The sequence below is a fragment of the Colobus angolensis genome, unplaced genomic scaffold, assembly GCF_000951035.1.
Source record: "Colobus angolensis palliatus isolate OR3802 unplaced genomic scaffold, Cang.pa_1.0 Scaffold479, whole genome shotgun sequence".
NCBI classification, from domain to species: domain Eukaryota; kingdom Metazoa; phylum Chordata; class Mammalia; order Primates; family Cercopithecidae; genus Colobus; species Colobus angolensis.
Genome location: NW_012118254.1, coordinates 936551 through 958117, shown reverse-complemented (window position 1 = coordinate 958117; position 21567 = coordinate 936551). Strand labels below are relative to the sequence as shown.

Sequence of the window (21567 nt, the reverse complement as noted above, 5' to 3'; positions counted from 1 at the left end):
TTATTTTATTAGCTTGACAGCCATTATTGTGAGCCTACTGTATGCCATACTGTGTGCTAGATATTAGTGAAGACATAATCCCTGACATCAAGGAACTTATAATTTAGCAAGAGATGTTTATCAAAGTTCTATTTCTAATAGCACAAAATTAAAGGCAACCTAAGTTTCCAACAATTGGTAAATGGCTAAATATACTTTATTATAGCCATATGAGATAATAGTATTCCAAAATAGTTTTTGTGACATGGAAAAATACTTGTCCTATATTATCAGTTGTAAAAAGTAGGATACCAGATGTGATCTCAACTGTACACAGACAGAAAACACTAATAAAAAACATGTCAAAAATGTTAAAAGTGGTTGTTTTGGGTGATTTTCTTCCCTCTCTATACTTTACTATGTTTTCAAAATATTCTATAAGGAGTGTGTTTTACTTTTATGATCAAAAAAATGTATTTAGAAAAGTAAGAAATTAATAAATTATATTTTAAAAAAATAATATCTCATTTATATGTGGAATCTAAAGAAGTTGAACTCATAGAAGGAAAGAGTACAATGATGTTACTTAACGTACGATGCTTAACCTGATAGTGCTACAAACTCCTTAACTTTTTCTGAGACAATATGGGAGACAAAGAAAAACTCAGAATGCCCTGGGAATAAATAATGTTATTTTATTATATATTCTGTCAGACATATTCAAAAGTGACATCATGTAGGTTGATAAGATACTGGGGTATAGGGAGAAGAAATGTATATCTTTCTAATGCTAAACTTGTCCTTTCCTTTCTTGTTCCTCACAGGCAGCCCTGGAAGCATTAGATGAACTGGATCTGTTTGGTGTAAAAGGTGGACCTCAATCCGTTATCCATGTCCTGGCTGATGAAGTACAACACTGCCAGGTAAGAGATTATGGAAAATGGAAATAGCAAATTTTATTCTTGCCCAGACTCAGATTTAAGCATGAGCTTTAGATTAAAGACAGCTGAATGAAAGAGAGTGTATCATCTGATTAATTACCATATACCAAAAATACCTTTAGCAAGCATACTGTACCGAGAAAAGCCTAATATAGCATGGGCTATAAAATAGATCATAATCCTGTTCTCTAGCCCAAGGTTATAAAGGGATTCCACCATACTATATGAAATTATCCACCACTATCATATCAAAAGGATATGATCTCTCTTTCTGAGTGTCTCCTTTTCTAAATATATAAAGAAAACAAGAGATGATAGATTTTTAGTATTCTTGTTAGTGTTTCTGAAACACTATCTTGTCCCTGGTTGGCTCTAAGCTTAGATATTTGGAGATTAGACTTTAAGTGGCAAATATGTATTTTCAGTTTTGTTTAGGATTACTCTCCATATGGAAAGATTAAGGCTTTTCTCATTGGCATGAAGAATTTTCTCCTTTTCTTTAAACCCTGATTAGATACCATGGGGTCCTATTGAATATAAACTCATCTCCAATTTTAAAAACAAAATTTCCCAGAGAAAAAAAATATGTCAGAAGTAGAGTTGCTGAGCCTTCCCTATCCTGCTTCTCAGCAGCTATGTTTTCTCTTGACTTTATTCTTCAGTAGTTGCTAATGGAGCAACAGGACTGTGGGTGGTATAATAATGTTAGAATATTCCTTATTCATGAGTAACTGGTTAAGAATCAGGATAAGGAAGTACTGAGAGCAGAATTAAGACAAGGGATGATTTACAGAAACTGCTGGTTTTCTAAGTTCTAACTATTGAGTAATGTATAGATTTTCTTGTGAATGGTCCTCTTCTACATAAATCTTTTGAAACTAAAGCTATTAGTTTTACAATGCCAAGGTATTTACTTACCTACTTAAAATGGATAAAGAATGTTCTGTTCTATTTTGTCAAACATATTCAAAAGTGATATCATGTGTGTTGATAAGATATTGGGGTAAAGGGAGAAGAAATACATCCTTTTATATAAACTTAACTACTTTTCCCTTAGTCTATCCTGAATTCACTACTGCCCCGTGCTTCAACATCAAAAGAGGTTGATGCTAGTCTACTCTCAGTGGTTTCCTTCCCTGCCTTTGCAGTAGAGGATAGCCAGTTGGTGGAGCTCACGAAACAGGAAATCATCACCAAGCTTCAGGTATATCCCTATGTGCCTTTGTTTTATTTAAGGCTGTGGCTTTAAGGGTAAATTGTGCCTTTGGGGGCTTTAAGTATGACCTGTGACTGTGATTTCAAGAAACCTTTAAGTTTTCTGAGTTGTCTTTACAGTTTCTTTTAAAAGTGTTAAAGCTTCTACAGCCATTGCTGGTAGCAATGCAGGGTGTCACACCCACTTTAGAAAACAGTTTGGCAGTTTCTTATAAATTTAGTCATATACCCTCGCTATAACCCAACTATGTCATCCTAGAAATCTACCCTACAGAAATGAAAACTTATGCTCACGAAAAAATCTGCACACGAATGTTTACAGCAGCTTTATTCATAATTGCCAAAAACTGGAAAAAACCTTCAACAGAGGAAGGGATAAACAAATTACACTATATGCATGCAGTTGAATACTGCTCAACAATAAAAAGATACAAGGTACCAACTTGATCAGATTTAATCATGGTGTATAATCTTTTTGATATGCTGTTGGATTTGTTTTGATAGTATTTTGTTGAGGATTTTTGCACCTGTGTTCATCAGGGATATTGGCCCATGGGTTTTCTGTTGTTCTTGTTGTGTCCTCGTCAGTTTTGGTTTCAGGGTACTGCTGGCCTTGTAGTGAGTTTGGAAGAAGTCCCTCCCCTTCAATTTATTGGAGTAGTTTGGTTTTAGCTCTTTAAAAGTTTGGTAGAACTCAGCAATAAAGCCATCCATTCCTGGACTTTTCTTCATTGGAGTACATTTTATTACTGATTCAATCCCGTTACTTGTTATTCGTCTTTTCAGGTTTTCTGTTTCTTCTTGGTTCAATCTTGCTTGGGTGTATGTATCCAGAAATGTACCTGTTTTCTCTAGGGCTTCCAATTTCTTGGCACATACTTATTGATAATAGTCTCTAATAATTCTTTGTATTTCTGTGGTATCAGTTATAATGTCTTTTTTTTATTTCTGATTTTATTTACTTGGGTCTTTTATTCTTAGTCTGGCTAATGGTTTGCCAATTTTGTTTATTTAAAAGACTTTTCATTTTGTTGATCTTTTGTATTTTTTGGCCTTAATTTCACTTGTTTCTGTTTTGGTCTTTGTTATTTCTTTCCTTCTATTAATTTTGGGTTCTGTTTGTTCTTTTCTAATTCCCTGAGTTGCATCATTAGGTTGTTTATGTCAAATCTTTCTACTATTTTGATGTAGGCATTCATTGCCATAAACTTCCTTCTTAGTACTGCTTTTGCTGTATCCCATAGGTTTTGGGATGTTATGTTTCCATTTTTGTTTATTTTAAGGAATTTTAAAGTTTTTTTCTTAACTTCTTCATTGAGGAGCATGTTGTTTAATTTCTATGTATTTGTACAGTTTCAAAAGTTTCTCTTGTTATTGATTTTTAGTTTTCATTGCAGTCAGAAAAGAAAATTGAGAATGATTTCAGTTTTTAAAAGTTTGTTGAGACATGTTTTATCGCCTAATATATGATCAATCCCGGAGAATGTTCCATGTGCTGATGTGTTTTCTGTACCTGTTGGATGAAATGCTCTGTAAATGTCTGTTAGGTCCATTTGGTCTATAATGCAGTTTAAATCTAGTATTTCTTTGTTGATTTTCTGTATAAATGATAAGAGTAGAATGTTGAAGTCTCATACTATTATTGGACTGGAGTCTAACTCTCCTTTTAGATCTAATAATATTTGGTTTATATATCTGGATGCTCCAATGTTAGGTGCATATATATTTATAATTATTATAACTTCTTGCTGAATTGATCCTTTTATTATTGTGTAATGACATTCTTTGTCTCTTTTTACTGTTTTTAACTTAAAACCTATTTTATCTGATATAAGTATAGCTACTCCTGCTTGATTTTGGTTTGTATTTGCGTGGAACATCTTTTTCCATTCCTTCCAGTTTAGTCTGTGTGTGTCTTTACAGGTGAAGTGACTTTCTCGTAAGCATCATATGAGTCTTGTTTTTCTTATCCATTCAGCCAATCTACATCTAAATTGAGAAATTTAATCTATTTACATTCAAGGTTATTATTAATAAATGAGGACTTTCTCCTGTTATTTTGTTAATTGTTTTCTGGTTGTTTTGTATATCCTTTGTTCCTTTCTTCCTCTCTTATTGTTTATCTTTACAGTTTCGTGGTTTTCTGTAGTGTAAGGCTTGATTCCTTTCTCTTTCTTTTTCTCCTTTCTGTATGTGCTGTACTAGTGAGTTTTCTACTTTTGCATGTTTTCATGATGATAGTTATCATACTTTAACTTCCAATTGTAGGACTCCCTTAGGCATTTCTCGTAAGGCTGATCTAATTCTGGGTATAGTGTTCTTGCCTGACAGGTTTTTTTTTTTTTTCCCCCAGCACTTAGAATATATCATCTCATTCTCTTCCAGCCTGTGAGATTACTACTGAGAAATCTGTTGTTAGTCTAATGAGGATTCCCTTATATGTAACCTTATGCTTTTCTCTTGCTGTTTTTAAAATTTTCTCTTCATCTTTGACTTTTGACATTTTGACTATAATGTACCTTTGAGAGAACATTTTTTGGTTTGAATCTATTTGGGAACCTTTGAGTTTCCTGCATCTGGATATCCATATTTTTCCCAAGAATTGGGAATTTTTCAGCTATTATTTTATCAAATAGGTTTTCTGCACATTTTCTCATCTCTTGTCTTTCTAAAACTTCCATAATGTGATTATTTGTTTGCTTTATGGTGTTCTGCAAGTACTATAGGCTTGTTTCATTCTTGTTTTTTTTCTGTATGCCTGGTTTATTTCAAAAGATATGCCTTCAAGTGCAGAAATTCTTCTGCTTGATCTCATCTGTTGAAGCTCTCGATTGTGTTTTTTATTTCATTAATTGAATTCTTCTGCATTAAAATTTGTTTTTTAAATAATATCTCTGTTGAACTTCTCATCAGATCATGAATTGTTTTCCTGATTATCTATCTTTATTCTTTTATATCTTGCTGGGTTTCCTTAAGATCATAATTTTGAGTTTCTTTTATAGCATTTCATAAATTTCCTTTTCTTTGAGATCTGTTACTAGATAATTATTATGTCCCTTTGGAGGTATCATGTTTCTTGCCTTTTCATGTTTCTTGTGTCCCTGCATTGATATATGCACATCTGGTGGAGCAGGTACCTCTTCGAATTTATGGAGCAGCTTTGATAGGGAAAGATTTTTTTCTGGAGATGGATCCTAAGTTGTTGGTTTGGGTAGGGTACACTGGCTTTGGTTCTAGGTGGACACGGTTATTATAGTCTCTGTGCAGTTTCTTGAGCTGTAATCCACATAATTGATGTTTGTGAGTACCTCGATGGCCTAGGCTGCAGGAGTTTGTGAGTGTAGTGGGTAGTTTTGCTGGGGGATGGGCTCCTGAACAGACTGATTCCCAGGCCTGGGGTGTACACATGCATGGGGAGACAGGGCTGCCAGGCTCTTTTGCTAGCCAAGGTCATAGGTACATGGCAGGTCAGGTGGTTCAGGTACTGGTTTGTCCACCAGGGGCAGGGCTGCTGAGTTCCTTGGGGGTGTGGGATTGGGAACTGGCTTGCCAGGGGTGGGGCCACTGGGTTGTTTCTCTGATCAGGGACATGGGTCCGTCAGGCTGTTTGTTTCGTCTGTTCCAGGGTTGGCTTTCTACTGTGCAGGACCAGAGTCATGGCCATTCCTGGGGCCAGGCTTCAAGCAGCTGAGGTCATGGCACTGTAGCCACCTGTGTGGGGTTGGTGAAATGATAGCAAGGAGTCAAGGTTGGAGAGGCACAATGGCTACTAGCCCCCAGAGTAGGGGGGCCAACTACTGCATTACTGCAGTAGCTCCAGTTTCAAGATGGCACTGTGCTGCAGCAGCTTTGGTCATAAGAAATAGGAAGTGCACAACATGTACTCATACTCTGGAGTAATGCAGCTGTGTGAATTCTAGGCAGCTCCCCAAACTGGGCTCAGAACTTGGGAGGACTGTAGGATTCTCCTATAGTAAGAACTGCAGGTGTCTGGGCTGGCAATGACAGATGGTGGGAGCCTTTTGCATACCTTTTCCCTGCAAGGGGAAGTCCCTCCTGTCTCTGAGCCAATCCCAATAGGGGAGATGGGGCAGCAGAGCCAGGATGCCTTGCTCCCCTCTCTATGCTGCCATCCTGAGCTTTTCTACTTCACAGGGTTCTTGCCAGTCACTTGCTATACCACAGTGCTCTCCCTCAGACACTCCACTTGAATTTTAGTTGTTTATTAGTTGTTTTGGTCCTTTTTTATGGGGAAGACAGACACCAGGCACCTCTAATCGGCCGTCGTGCTCTATGTTGATTTTTTTTTTTTTTGTCAGTACATTCCAAACATGTATAACTAATGAACATGGGCTAGGGTTTTTTTTTAAATTGGTATTCACTTCAGTAACTTGAATCCACAGATATAAGCAGTATAACTAGAAAGTTACAAGTAAACACAGATTATACATGCAAATTTCTCTTCACAAAAGTCACATGTGCAGGTACATGAATTAGAAATGTGCATCTAGGATTATGGCCAAACTGTTTTTAAGATGCAGAAGTGTAAATTTACATCTTGAAAATATGAAGAGGTGGTCTACACACTTCAGAAATCAAATGTTGCTTATACCAGAGATGTATGACAATTATGGTATTCAAGTGACAAGCAATAAGATCTCAAAAATTAGTACTGGTCAAAGAGAATGGGAATATTTTTACATTTCACCGAAAATATATTGACTACTAGAATATGAAATCTAGCAGGTACTCAGGGAAAAAATTACAAAATCTAAAGTCAATTACTTATTATTTCTTATAACCTAAGCAACAGCATGACAGCATGACATTAACAGAAAACTGCACCTGCATTCGAATTGCCAATCTCATTTTAATGAAGTTCTCCAAAAATGAAATGCAACCAAAAAAAGGTCAAACTCCAAATGAAAAGTTTGCAAGGCTCAGGTTAAAACATGGAATGTTTCTGATGAAAGTAATAAAAATACTATTGGTTTTGTTCTTTATTAAATGGAATCAAATATTGACATTTCTTTGCAACTTGGAGCTACTAAATTTCATTTTCCCAAATGGTTCTACATTTTTTTCTTAGTGGTGCAAGTTGTCTTAAGTAGCTTATGAAGTCGAACTCTACAAATTACTTCTACAAAAGAAAAACTATTCATTAATCACATGTATTTTTTTGCTATAACACTTAACACATTACAGACATTATTTTCCCACCAAAACAAAAGAGTACAGTAGTTTTCTTCTGTCAATATTGTATTTTTAAAACGTTAACATTAAACACAAAGAACCATTATTTTCTTTGAAATCCTTAAATCTTCTTGCACATCTCAAATTTCCTTCTTCTGTCTGCATTCTTCTGCCAATTTATTCAGAAATTTATTTAATTTCTCATAATGAGAAAGGCTGCTGCAATGAGTATTCTTTGCAACTTCTTCATTTGCATAAAAGAGTAAACACAGCTTACGGCAAAACCCTGTTTTAGGTTCACATAGTCTATACCAACAGGAACATTGGGCTGATATGGTCCAATTCTATACTCATCTGGGATTGTATAGTCCTCCTTGTTCTCATCACTTTGGCTATCTGCATTTTCACTTATGTTGATTCTTAAATGCATTTTACTACAAGAAAAAAAGACAAACCCCAAAGACTACATACTACCTGATTCCATTTACATGACACTTTAGAAAAGGCAAAACTGTAGGGAGGAAAACAGATCAGTAGTTGCCAGAAGTTGGGAGGACAGATTGTCTATAGAGATATAGCACTAGAGAATTTTGAGGGCGACTGAATGGTTCTCTATGGACTTATGCTGGTGGACACCTGACTCTATGTTTGTCAAAAGCCAAGGAATTGTATGCCACAGCAAGTAAATTTAAAGAATCAACCAGGGTGTGTCAAGAAAGATGGAATTCAGACTGAAAAATGAGTCTAATTACATTACAGATGAAGCAGGTAACCATACTAAAGGGTATGGAAAAGAAAGGAGCTGACCTAAGTCTTGGAGAACAGTGTTTTGACTAGATACTGCAAGCCTAATCTAAAGACAAAAATAACTGTATACATACACCGTACTCTAGTTCAGGGCTTAGCAAGTTACAGCCTGTGGGCTGGCCATCTGTTTTTATAAATAGAGTTTTATTGGAACACAACCATGGTGTATTTACTTAAAGTCCATGGCTGCTTTCAAGGTACAACAGCAGATCTGAGTAATTGCAACAGAGGCTGTATAGTCTGCACAATCTAAAATATTCACTGGTCCTCTATGAAAAAGTTTGCCAACCCCTGCTCTAGTTGATAAATTTGTTTCTCAAAGGGGTACTGCTTGGCAATTCTGAAACTACTTTATCTGTACAGTAAGGTTGACCAAGTAAGTAAATACGTAGTAGATATAGTGGATAATGAGACCTAGGTTTCTCACTGTTACAGGGAATGGAAAAAGCCTAGAATGAACCTTCTGATGTCAGATTAGAGAAGGTAGTGCCAGAATGAAGTGTGTGTGTGTGTGTGTGTGTGTGTGTTTAATATAGGGATGTGTGTCTTCCTATATGTGTTTCCTAACTTTGTCCACTGAGAGGGCCCAGAGGCAATGAGTACACCTAGTGTCCAAATTTTGGTTTCTAAATGTCATTCTCAATGAAAGGACTCAGGGCTCCTTGGAGAAGTGGTTGATTTGACTGGGGCAGGGAGGATACAAGAGGAGCCTGGAGTATCATATGGTTCTAGAAAATAAAAAGGTACTCAGAAAAGTATGGAACGTGTCAAAGGGACACAGGAACCAACTGAAAAGTTCTTCTAATGGCCAAAGCAGAAAAAAATTGAACAACAAAAGAACTATCATAGAATTGGATTATAACCCAGAGAATAAATGAAATATCCATAAGTCCATTATTCAGTTATTTCAGTTAAATAAATAACTGAAAAATGAATATATAGGAAAGAAGACAAATCTCCCTAATAGGAGAATGTCGGTTAATAAATGCTAAAGGAATAAAGGAAATACGAAATTGCCATTAGACAAACACTAGAATAATAATTATTTCAGGAGAGATCAACTGATGAATGCTAAAATCAGTAGACAAAAGCTTAAGCAGAAAGAGGACATTTGAATAGTCTCACAGTATCTCCCCCAAAATATTTAATAGTTACAAATGGAAAATTACAGTGGAGAAATTCAGCAGACACCACTTTAACCAAGTGATCAGGGTTAACATCACCAGTAATAGGATATATTGACGTCATGTACTCTCTCTTACAATGCACTGAGAAGGGCACATCACCTCTGTGGTATCCTTCCCAATATGCATTACCTTAATCTGATCATGAGAAAACATCAAACAAAACCAAATCAAGGGGCATTCTACAAAATAACTGATGAACACTCTTCAAAAGTGTCAAGGTCATTAAAAACAAGGAAGGACTGAGGAACTGTCATAGATTGGAGGACACTGAGGAGGCATGATAACTGAATGCAATATGGGATCCTGAATTGGGTCCTAGAACAGAAAAAAGGACAACTGATGAAATCCAAATAAGTTATGTGCTTTGGTTAATAGTATCGTGCCAAAGTTAATTTTTTTTTATATTTTTTTTAAACAAAGTCTCACTCTGTCACCCAGACTGGAGTATAGTGTCATGATCTCGGCTCACTGCAACCTCTGCCTCCCAGGTTCAAGTGAGTCTCCCACCTCAGTCTCTTGAATAACTGGGACTACAGTCACGTGCCACCACGCCTGGCTAATTTTTAAATTTTTTTGTAAAGATAGGGTTTCACCACGTTGGCCAGGCTGGTCTCAAACTCCTGACCTCAGGTGCCACCCGCCTCAGCCTCCAAAAGTGTTGGGGTTACAGGCATGAGCCACCATACCTAGCCACCAAGGTTAACTTTTCAGTTTTGGCAAATTTCTATGGTTATATAAGATGTGAATATCACGGAATGGTGGTTGATAGGAATACTGGGATTCTCTGTACTGTTTTTGCAACTCTTCTGTCAATCTAAAATTGTCTCAAAATTTAAAAAACATGTATTTTTTTAAAAAGCTCATGGAGTCTTATGAGCTGTATGTGTCTTATGAATGGGACCACATAGATTAGTAATTAGGCTGTCACAGACTTACCCTAGGCGGATAGCCATAGAGAAGATACTGTTAGGAACACTGCTTTAGTGAAGAGCCTGTCATTTTGCCTTCACTTGAAATCACACTGCTAAAATCTGTTTCTGCTGCTGGATTGATTTCAGGTTTTTTGGTTTTAAGCATTGTGTCTTTATCGGTGATAGGTTGGTGGTACATATAGATGTTGCAAGGATGTATTTCTGATTAATTACCTGGCCGTACCTGTGTACAAGCTGCTGATCCCTTTTCTTTGCATTCCCAGGGTCGTTATGGCTGCTGTCGCTTTCTACGAGATGGATATAAAACTCCTAAAGAGGTAGGTTTCTTTTCTCCAAAATGAACCCAAGGTAGAATGGCCACTTCTACCTGCAGCCTCATTCAGAGAAAACATTTACCTCACCGATGGTACTTATAGAGATCACTAAGTAGTATTATAAAAACTGATGTTTGCTATATTTGTTGGACTTGGCTTAGCTGCCAAGTTCTCAATTTGTAGGCCTTTCTGGATTAAGTAAAATAGAGGAAGGTGTAGTCCTTCTACCTCTTGTGTTGGTTAGTTTCAGGAAAGAACTACTGATACATGGTAAAATCAGTGGATGAAAACTTATGCAGAAATGGTATTTGCATTGTCTCAAAGTATCTCTCCCAAAATATGTAACAATTACAAAGGGAATAATCTTTCCATCAGGAGATCTTTCTGGCCCCACATTCCACCTCTTGTAGTTGGTTAGTTCTAAACAGTGCTAGATTTTGAAAAGGTAAGTTTCTTTTATTCAACTAGTCAAAAGTTCATCTTGGAAATATAAATGAGAAAAATTCAGTATTATTAAAGGGATTGAACATTCAATATGAATCACTTTCACTGGTAATGGAAACATTGTTTAAAGCTTAGATTTGATGGTTGAGAGACATTATGGATTTTTTAAAATCATCGAGCTCAAACTCTTCTGATCTACTTCCTCTCTTCCACTTTATTTTTTAGCCTTGAATTTGACTTCTTCCCCTATCAGTGTACTAAACTTATGTGTTCTGAAACATCATCATAAGCTCTTAAATGACCAATCCAATAGCCTTTTCTGAATCCTTATTCTCCTTGACTTCTCTATAGTACCTCACTTTTTACCTAGTCCTAAATTCTCTTGAAATTCTTTTCCTGTTTTAATTTTCCCACTACACTATCCTGATTCTTCTCTTTCTGCCATTCCCTTGCCCCACTCTGAGGGTTGACCAAGATTCCATTCTTGAGCAGTTTGCTCATTTTATTTAGTACTATTTCACAAAGCTCATCTGTAACTTGTACTTCATAATCACCTCTATGAAGATGATTCCCAAACCCTCATCTCTAGTTGCTCTTCTAAACGTTTCTATTTGTATGTCCTACTACTACATAAAACTTAACAAATATAAAACCAAACTCAACTTTATTGCAAACCAATCTTATTTCTTCATACACCCTCTTGTGATATCATTGCTATCCCAATTCCACTAGTTAGAAGTCGCATCATAGAGTACTTGCTAAGGGAAGGGAGTATGCACATGCTCTGCCTTCCTGAACTCCTCTAAAACAATCAGTAATGAAAGCCCATGTTATAATACCTCTGAACTAAAGATGTACATCTAACCTCTGAGTGATGACAGACTTTATTGTGTTTTTACTAGGATCCCAATCGTCTGTACTATGAACCAGCTGAGCTGAAGCTATTTGAAAACATTGAGTGTGAATGGCCATTGTTCTGGACATACTTTATTCTTGATGGGGTCTTCAGTGGCAATGCAGAACAGGTAATAAGCTAGGGAAAGAGTTTTCAGCTGAATGTTCTTGTTATAGCTTCTTACAGCTAATAGTATATCAACCCTGTGTCCAGATGGAAGTCTTCCTAATAGGGGAGAGACAGTTGTTCCCTACAGGCTACTAGCTGAGGGCACTAAGAGTTAAAAGACCTGGATTATTTTTTTCTTCTTTTTAAAAAAAATTTGGTTTCACTCCTGACCATTTAGTGCCCAACTATTGTCATTGACTTCTTCAGTTTCTCTGTACATAATGAAAATAGTTTTTCACCATTCATTAAAGAATATATTCCTAAAAGTCTTTGAATTTCACAGATAAAGACATACTGTAAATGCAACATACAGTCAGTTCTGCTATAATGATACATATGCAATCTTTTTGTTGTTGTTGTTTTTGAGACAGGGTCTCTCACTCTGTTGCCCAGACTGTAGTGTAGTGGCGTGATCATGGCTCACTGCAGCTTCGATCTCCTGGGCTCAAGCAGTCCTCCCACCTCAGCCCCCTGAGTCACTTGGACTGTAGGCACATGCCACCACATTCAGCTACTTTTGTTTGTTTGTTTTTTGTAGAGACGGGCCTCGCTTTGTTGCCCAGGCTGGTCTCAAACTCCTGGGCTCAAGCTATCCCTCCTGCCTCAGCCTCTCAAAGTGCTGGGATTACAGGCATGAGCCACCACACCCAGACCATATGCATTCTTTAAAAATCACCATGCTATGCATATTTAAAAAATAAAAACTACAGGGCTTGTGAGAAAATGGGGTAAGGAGTGCAGCACATAAAATGTAACACATACAAAATGATAGGAACCTAATAAAAATAATGGTATCATGGCTTTATACATGGTAAATAGTAAAGAAATACCTAAATGCCACAATAGTTACAGGACTTTCACCTTAAAAAAGACCCAAAGTTTGCTTGTGCAAGTGTGTACCCAAGTTCTCACCAGCTCACCCACCTAGCTCTCATGCCCACTACAGAATGTGCAAGAGGAAGAGAACAAAAGTGGGATTAAAAAGAGTGAGAGAAAACAAAGAAAAAGAGCATAAAACAGAGGGGAAAAATTTTTTAAAAGGCTGAGAGGAAAGAGGTAGAAAACTGAAGAGAGGGGAAAGCATGTGGCTGCATATCCAGGATGGCCATTAGAGGATTGCAACTTGTAAGTTCAGTAGTGGTGAAAGGCGTGTTACCTGAAATTGGACAGAAAGGAGTAACAACAGATGTGAATGGGTACAGTTCATTGTTCTCCTGAAATGTATGCATGTGTGTTTTGTGTATTCTTACACGGTCCAGTTCAGTTGAGTACATTCTCAGTATGAAATTGTGCATAACCAAACATGAAACTCATGTTATACTCAAATTTTCCCCCAATATATGGGAAGCATTGGAACAAATTTGTTTACGAAGTATTATAGCAGAACTGACTATATTTTTTTTCCATCATAAATTACAGTTTTGGTTTTTTGTTTTTTGATTTGTTTTTTTTTTTTACATTTTATATATTGCTAAGCTTTAGCAAATGGTTAAGCACAGAACATAAACTTGACCGTAATAGAACCTAATTTGGCAGGTAAAACTGCAATTTTAAGACAATACGTCCTCAAATCTAGAAGCTGTACTTAAGAAATACATAGTGGAACGAGACAGGCCTTTGGAAGCAGACTGCCATGGCTACACCCTGGACTCAACTGTGTACTTGCTCTGATCTTCCACAAATTTACAACCTCTTTGAGACAATTTCCCTGTAAAAAGGCCTTAATTACACATAGTTCCTAGGATAGTTTTTAAAGTTAAATGCATTAAAGTATGCAAAACTCCGAGCATAATATTTGGCCTATAACGAGCATTTAGTAAATACCCTTTCCTTTCTATTTTACTGGGTGAATTAGCTTCTTTTCAATGTGACCTTCTTTGTCTATAGTCTTCTCCTGGGTCCCCAAAGGGACTCTCTATAAGTCTTTTTTTTCCTGCCTTTCTTTTATCTGCAGGTTCAAGAGTATAGAGAGGCTCTTGAAGCAGTTCTCATCAAGGGCAAAAATGGAGTCCCACTTCTGCCAGAGCTGTACAGTGTTCCTCCTGACAGGGTGAGTCAGACAGTGCCATAACATATAGCTGATGGAGAAGAGGGGCAGTACCTTGATAAGACTACCTCATTTGAGTCAAATAATTTTTCATCTTATTTTATTGTTCTGAAAGCTTGTCTTTAGGTATAGGACAACATAAGTATGATTTTATTCCTTTAAAAATAAAAATTTTAAAACAGTCTCATGATAGTACTGTTGCACAGTGAAACAAGGACAAGACCAAACCTGAATCTTGAGAATGATGTAGAGATCACTATTAAAAACTATGATGATGTTCTGCGTGGACTTTCAAGATTTGGTATTCTCTGCTTTTAGGCCAGTAATCCAGGACTGTTTTAATAGGTCAGGCTTGGAAAATGAATATGTCTTGTTTTCAGACTGTCATTTCCCCAAAATGCCAGTCGGGTGTAACATTGTTCCTCTTCTCCACTGCAAAAGAGCATTAGACATGGGAGAGAATAGTCTTCCATTCCAGTGAGAATGAATAGAATAAGCTCCCAGCAACATCAGCAGCACCACCTGAGAGCTTGTTAGAAATAGATTTCAGGCCCTACCTCATCCCCACTCAATCAGAATCTGCATTTTAACAAGATCCTCAGGTTATCTATATGCACATCACAGTTGGGGAGCACTGCCCTAGATTATAGTGATAGTGCTTCACTTTTCAGTGCATTGCATATGTAGCTATATAGGGTATAAATTACAATCCAGTCTGCCTTTTTATTATCCAGTATCTTAAACCTTCTATTATTCCTCATCTGGCCTCTTTATCTTTTCTTTTAGGTCGATGAAGAATATCAGAATCCTCACACTGTGGACCGAGTCCCCATGGGGAAATTGCCTCACATGTGGGGTCAGTCTCTATACATTTTAGGAAGCTTGATGGCAGAGGTAAGAGGAATCCTCAAGGCTGTCCCACTTATTTCTGCCTTAAGTCACCATAATAATCAGATTTTTAAGTAGCTCATTAAATCTGAAGGATGTCTTCTGCCTTTTGCACTTTGCGTTAATTACAGTTTTCCTCCAGATCTTCAGAGTAGGGAGCATAGCCAACCCTCACAAAAAGCTCTTGCTCCCTGGCAACCATGTCCCTCATGCTGCCCAGGACTCCCTACTTTGGCACTGTATTTGGAGCTGCTCAGGCCCCAGATCTATCCCTTTCAAAACTCCCCTCAGTGCCCTGCCTGGTGACTAACAGATGCATTTGTGCTTAGCTAGTTAATTACTGATAATGGATTAAGTGCTAATGTTTCCAAGCAACATAATGTTTCATTCTTTAACTGAATTAACTGATATATTTAGGTGCCATGATAAGTGATTAGGAACATCATGGCTTTTTTTTTTTGTTTGCTTGGGTTTTTACATTTGTTTGTTTTTTGTTAAGGGGCTCTCTAAATGTTCCTTATATCAGATTCTGTTGAGATTGCCCTTAATGAGGCATTTGGGAGTTTCTGACTTTGTGTCCACCTTCTTTGTGACATTTTGAGCCTGCACAGAGGCATTCTGTTTCTCAGAAGATTTTCATATCATCTGGCAAGTCTACTTCCCCACTCTATGTTATTTTGATAAGATATAACCCAGGCTCCTAGAGGATCAAGAGTGGGACTTAACTATCCTATCTGAGATACTCTTTGACCTGTTTATGTATAACCACTGATTTTTGCAGCTGTTTTGTTCATTTTTCTTGTGTGTCTGTGACCATGGCTGTTTGATTACTCTTAGTCGACATTACTAAATGAATCCAGCAAAAGTGGGCAGAATGGTTTGTTTAAATAATCCTTACCTGGTAACTTTGTTGTTCAATTAAAATAAAATAAATGCATTGATAAAAAGAATGCCGCATTGATAAAAAGAATGCCACAGTGATTGGTATTCTTTTTTTTTCCTTTTTAAAAATTTATTTTAATTTATTTTATTTTTTGAGATGAAGTTTCGCTCTTGTTGCCCAAGCTGGAATGCAATGGCGCGATCTTGGCTCACCACAACCTCCGCCTCCCAGGTTCAAATGGTTCTCCTGCCTTGGCCTCCCGAGTAGCTGGGATTACATGCATGCACCACCATGCCTGGCTAATTTTGTATTTTCAGTAGAGACGGGATTTCTCCATGTTGGTCAGGCTGGTCTCGAACGTCCAACCTCAGGTGATCCGCCTGCCTCAGCCTCCCAAAGTGCTGGGATTATAGGCATGAGCCACCACGCCCGGCCAGTGATTTGTATTCTTGAGGAAAAAATAGGCGAGTTCATCCCATTTCATAAAGGGCAGAAACTCAAGTCAAAAGATTTCTGATGTACGGAAGGCATAGCAGATACATGAACAAATGAGAATACAGCAGGACTAATGGCTTAAATTACTGATAAGCTTTGTGATCTAATCGTCTAATCATATGTATATCCAGAGAAGATAGAGGAATAACCAGAAAACATTCTGTTTATTTATAATTTATACCCAGGTGGGTGCAGTGGCTCACGCTTATAACCCCACCACTTTCGGAGGCCAAAGTGGGAGGTTTGCTTGAGTCCAGGAGTTTGAAACCAGCCTGGGCAACATAAGTGAGGCCTTGTCTCCGTGAATAAACTAATTAGCCAGGTGTGGTGGCACACACCTGTAGTCCTAGCTACTTGGGAGGCTGAAGTGGGAGGATTACGTGAGCCCAGGAGGTCATAACTGCAGTGAGCCATGATTGCACCACTGCACTCCAGCTTGGGTGACAGAGAAAGACCCTGTCTCAAAAAAAAAAAATTATACCATACATATTTATTCCCTACCTAAAAAAGGATTTGTGGCAGCCAATAGAAATTAACTCTAGATAAAATGAATTTTGGTGTGAGTTTGGGAGTTCAAACATTTTCATACAGTAAAGGCATTTGTTTCCTTTCTACACCTGTCTCTTGAATGTTATGGTGCAAAGTTATGGGCATAGGGATGTTGTTTTCCCTCCAATATTAGCTTCTCTTTTGAGACTTAATAATCTGTCTTTTTATGGTTTTTCTTTAGGGATTTTTAGCCCCTGGAGAAATTGATCCCCTGAATCGCAGGTTTTCTACTGTACCAAAGCCAGATGTTGTGGTTCAAGGTATGTATTCTTACTCCCAGTGGAAGAAATTTTATATTAAAGGTCTGGTTAGGGGTAGAAATCTTTAGGCTAGTAAATTATGACTATTCTATATCTTGCACTTCATTAAGATTCAAAAAGTATATAAGGAACTTGATTCAGTTTGGTTTCAAAATGCTGGTAATCTTAATAATAAACAAATGAATGACATGCTATGTCAGGGGACTGCAAAATATTATTTGACACTCTTAACCACTCCTTATGTCTGGAAATTATTTTCTTTTCATTGTCATAACATTTTAGCCTCCTGGTTATCTCTGCTTTTTCTCTGACCACTCCTTCTGTGCTATTTCTACTGTACTTCTTTCTTTATGTATCCTTCTAATGGTTCTGCACTTAGTTTTTTTTTTTTTTTTTTTTTTTTTTGAGATGGAGTCTTGCTCTGTCACCCAGGCTGGAATGCAGTGGCACAATCTCGGCTCACTGCAACCTCTACCTCCTGGGTTCAAGCAATTCTCCTGCCTCAGCCTCCTGAGTATCTGGGATCACAGTCACGTAGCACCAACCCCAGCTAGTTTTTGTATTTTTAGTAGAAACGGGATTTCACCATGTTGGTCAGGCTGGTCTCGAACTCCTGACCTCGTGATCTGCCTGCCTCAGCCTCCCAAAGTGCTGGGATTACAGGCATGAGCCACTGCGCCCAGCTGCACTTAATCTTATACTCTTGTCTTTCTGTATTTATACTCTGTATTAGTTAGCTTTCTGTATTTATACTCTGTATTAGTTAGCCAAGCCTGCCTCCTTCATAGTAAATTTGCTTCCATGGCCCCAACTATTACCTCTTTGGAGAATACTCCAAACCTTTGTTTTTATTCCTAACAATCCACTTAAATTTGGGACATTTACTTTCTGCAAAACACTAGGCTGAGTTCTATAAACATGTTAAAAATTCTAGTCCCAATATCTATAAAACCTCTCTACCATTTACACTTCAAACACAAAACTGACCTCTTTTGTCTCCATCCCAACCTTTTCCTCTCCTAAGAAATGCAAATCCTTCTACCTTTCTTATTTCTCTCAATGATATCACCATTATTCTTGTCTCTTAGAGTAGAAGACTTGAGGTAATTTTTTACTCTAACATCACAATCCAATGTGGTGTTGTGAAACTCCTTTGAAATGTCTCCAATCACTTGACTTTGGGGTTGGTTCTATATGGAAAATAATCTCGTGCGTTTTCTAAATTTTCTTATACTTGGCATCCCATGTGGTCATACAGGTAGTTCTTGCTTAACAATATATATAGCAAACATTATGTAAAAGTCATTACTCTTCCCTTCCCATGAGAGATCTTGCTCTCCTTTGAGGTTTATTCCACCTGTCTTTGTTGATCTCCTGGTTGCTCTAATTCATTCTTTGAAGACTTTGAGGCTTGGCTACAGCCTTCCTCTTCCTCTCCAAATCCTGCCATAGAACTAGATTTTGGCATTGATGTCAGTGCAGTCTAATACTTCAGTCTCAAAGTTCTGGATATCCATAACTCTAGTGACCTTTCCTTCTACCTATACTTTTAGCCATCCACTCAAAGGACCAAACTTGAGGGCTCTTTCACTTCAGATATCTGAAATTCCAATATTCTACTCTGTGATCATAGTCATAACATTATTTCAACTTTCTTTTTCTTCCCATTACCCTTGTTTCTATTTTCCCCTAGTTTACCCTTTTCTACCTCATGGTTGTTCATCTAAATTTCCCAGTCACCAATGCACCATACTTCTATTACACCCACTAGAAAAATCACAGCCCTAGGTCAGTGTTACAGTCTGCATTTTCTGGTCCTATACCTAGCCTGCTAAAAAGCTATTGGGGAAAAAAACACACACACAAATGAGCAGAGTGGTGGCACTGGAAATCATGGTCTCCAGCTCAGCTAGGTTTACAGTGCCTCCTGTTCATCCTTGTTCTTATTAATAAGTCAGCATTTTCATACTTCTCAACCACTATTCCACACCTTCTCTGTTTTCAATCCCCACCTCTTTTTTCAGCCTAATTCTTGGCCTGCTGCTTCATGCCTGATAATATTCTGATCTTTGTCAGTGTCTCAGCCCTCCCCACCCCTACAGTCTTACCTATCCTTGCCTCATTTTCTGCAATCTGAGAAAAAGGGTTTCTTCTATTCAAGGACAAGTCTTCCTTCTGATGTTTGATCATTATCTTCTTCCCCAGCCTTCTCTAGAAACTTGCTCTTTCCTGGAATCCTCAAACTCTCCCATTCTGTTGGTTCTATTTTGTTTAGTCTACTGACATGTTCATCTCCCTCTAGTTACACTATATAGCTTCTTTCTTTCTCATCCAAACTTCCACTTTTTTATATTCCCTTTATTCTGCAGTATTTTATAGTCTGGCTTACTACTATGAAAACAATCTTGCTAAAATTACCAGTGACCTTTGTATTGCCAAATTTGGAAGGTACTTTTTAATCTGCGTCTTACTGGAGTATTTAATCTGTATCCCGTATCTTCTACGATGCCATACTCTCTTGAATCTCCTTCAACCTAGATTAAGCACATTTCTGTCTCATTCTGGTCTTCCTCTTCTTCTTTGCCCCCTAACTATTGGTATTTCTGAGAATTCTGTCCTTAGCCCACTGCTCTTGCTTCTCTAAATATTTATTTCTGTTCCTCAGCCTCCTCCTATTCCAACCTTTTCCCTTTTCCCTCTTTCCACCTTCTTACTTCTTCCCTCACTCCCAGAAGATGATCTCACCTCCTATACCATAGAGAAAATATAAGTCATGATGTAAGAACTCCTCCACTTCACCCCAGGCTTTTCTTCATTTGCCCATGTCTTTTATGTTGGTATTTTCCAAGGTTATATTCTAAGTCCGCTTCTCCTCTTCTCTATATATTCTCCTTGACCCATCTCATCTCTTTCTATGCTAATGAGTTCTGAATCTGTATCAGCTTCCTTTAAGATACCCTCACTTGGGTGTCTCACTTGCTCTGTAAATTTATTCAACATGTCTAAAATTATTCAGCTATACCCTCCTAGTACTACATCACCCATACCTGCTTTTCCTCCTATATGCCTGTGTCATTAAATGACACACCATCCTCCCAGTTCGGGAATCCTTGATATCTTCCTCTCTCTCATCTCCTACATTCAACAGTTAACAAGTTCTGGCTGCTTTATTTCCTAAATAATTCTGAGATCGATCCAGTTTTCTCCAGTACCAGTATCTTGATCCTAATGGAGGTAATCACCATCTCTTCCTTACATTACTGTAGTAACTTTTTTTTTTTTTTTTTGAGATGGAGTCTCACTCTGTCACCTAGGCTGGAGTGCAGTGGCACGATCTTGGCTCACTGCAACCTCTGCCTCCCGGGTTCAAGCGATTCTCCTGCCTCAGCCTCTGGAGCAGCTGGGATTACAGGCACGTACCTCCACACCTGGCTAGTTTTTTAATTTTTAGTGGAAACGGAGTTTCACCATGTTGGCCAGGCTGGTCTCGAACTTCTGACCTCAGGTGATCCACCCACTTCGGCCTCCCAAAGTGCTGAGATTACAGGCGTGAGCCACAGTGCCCGGCCCTATAGTAGCTTTTTAGCTGGTCTGTCTGTCTTCACTATAGTCTGTCAGTTTCTTCTCTATCAATCTGAATGCACTATTTTTAAGGTACAGGTATTAATATGGTATTCCTCTGATTATACCTCAACAAGGGCTTCCCATTGGCAGTCTCCTTAATATGACTTATAAGGCCCTTTAGATCTAGCCCCTGACCCCATCTCCAGCTTCATTTTTCATCATCACCCCTTTATACTACATGTTTCTGTTATAAAGGGCTTTTTATAATTCCTAGCTCTGCCTTGTTTTCTGTTCCCTTGAGCCTTTGCCCATGCTATTTCTTCTGTCTGGAACAATTTCTTCCTTACTTTTACCATATCCTGTTGCAGGTTAACTTCTATTCAGGCCTCTAGCAGGACTCTATAGCCATCTTATTTTTTCCATGTAGGGATCATGTCCTTAACATATGGCAGTGCCTAGCACATAAGAGGCACTCAATATGAATTTTCTAAATATTTTATAAAACAAAAAAATTAGTTGCTTGGGTTGAAGGCACTCCTGGGGCCCCAGAGTATTGTTTTCTTGACTGTCCTTCAGTCCCCTGTACTCGTACAACCAATTCCCCTGAAGAATCCTGAGGCTCAGTAGAAAGCAGTTTGGAAAGCATGGCCAAAAGATGAAATACAAAATCCTTCAAGTGATACACATGCCCTTCATGATGCTCTAACCCCTGTCTATCTTTCCAGATCCATTTTTTTTGCCACTATGCAAGGTATACTATGCTACAGCAATATTGAAGTGTATATGGTTCTTCCCACCTCCCTATA

At 37.9% G+C, this 21567-nt stretch overlaps 1 protein-coding gene across 5 annotated transcripts in view; it reads left to right on the top strand.

Moving 5' to 3' along the window:
* PHKA1 (phosphorylase kinase, alpha 1 (muscle)) overlaps window positions 1-21567 on the top strand; it is a 127580-nt gene that overhangs the window by 39985 nt on the left and 66028 nt on the right. For all 5 annotated transcript variants that reach the window (XM_011958905.1, XM_011958904.1, XM_011958903.1 and 2 more), the window contains exons 7-13: window positions 804-902; window positions 1978-2124; window positions 10518-10571; window positions 11915-12037; window positions 14030-14125; window positions 14909-15016; window positions 17119-17197. In XM_011958905.1, the coding sequence (XP_011814295.1) occupies window positions 804-902; window positions 1978-2124; window positions 10518-10571; window positions 11915-12037; window positions 14030-14125; window positions 14909-15016; window positions 17119-17197 (706 nt within the window). The remainder of the gene's footprint in view (window positions 1-803; window positions 903-1977; window positions 2125-10517; window positions 10572-11914; window positions 12038-14029; window positions 14126-14908; window positions 15017-17118; window positions 17198-21567) is intronic.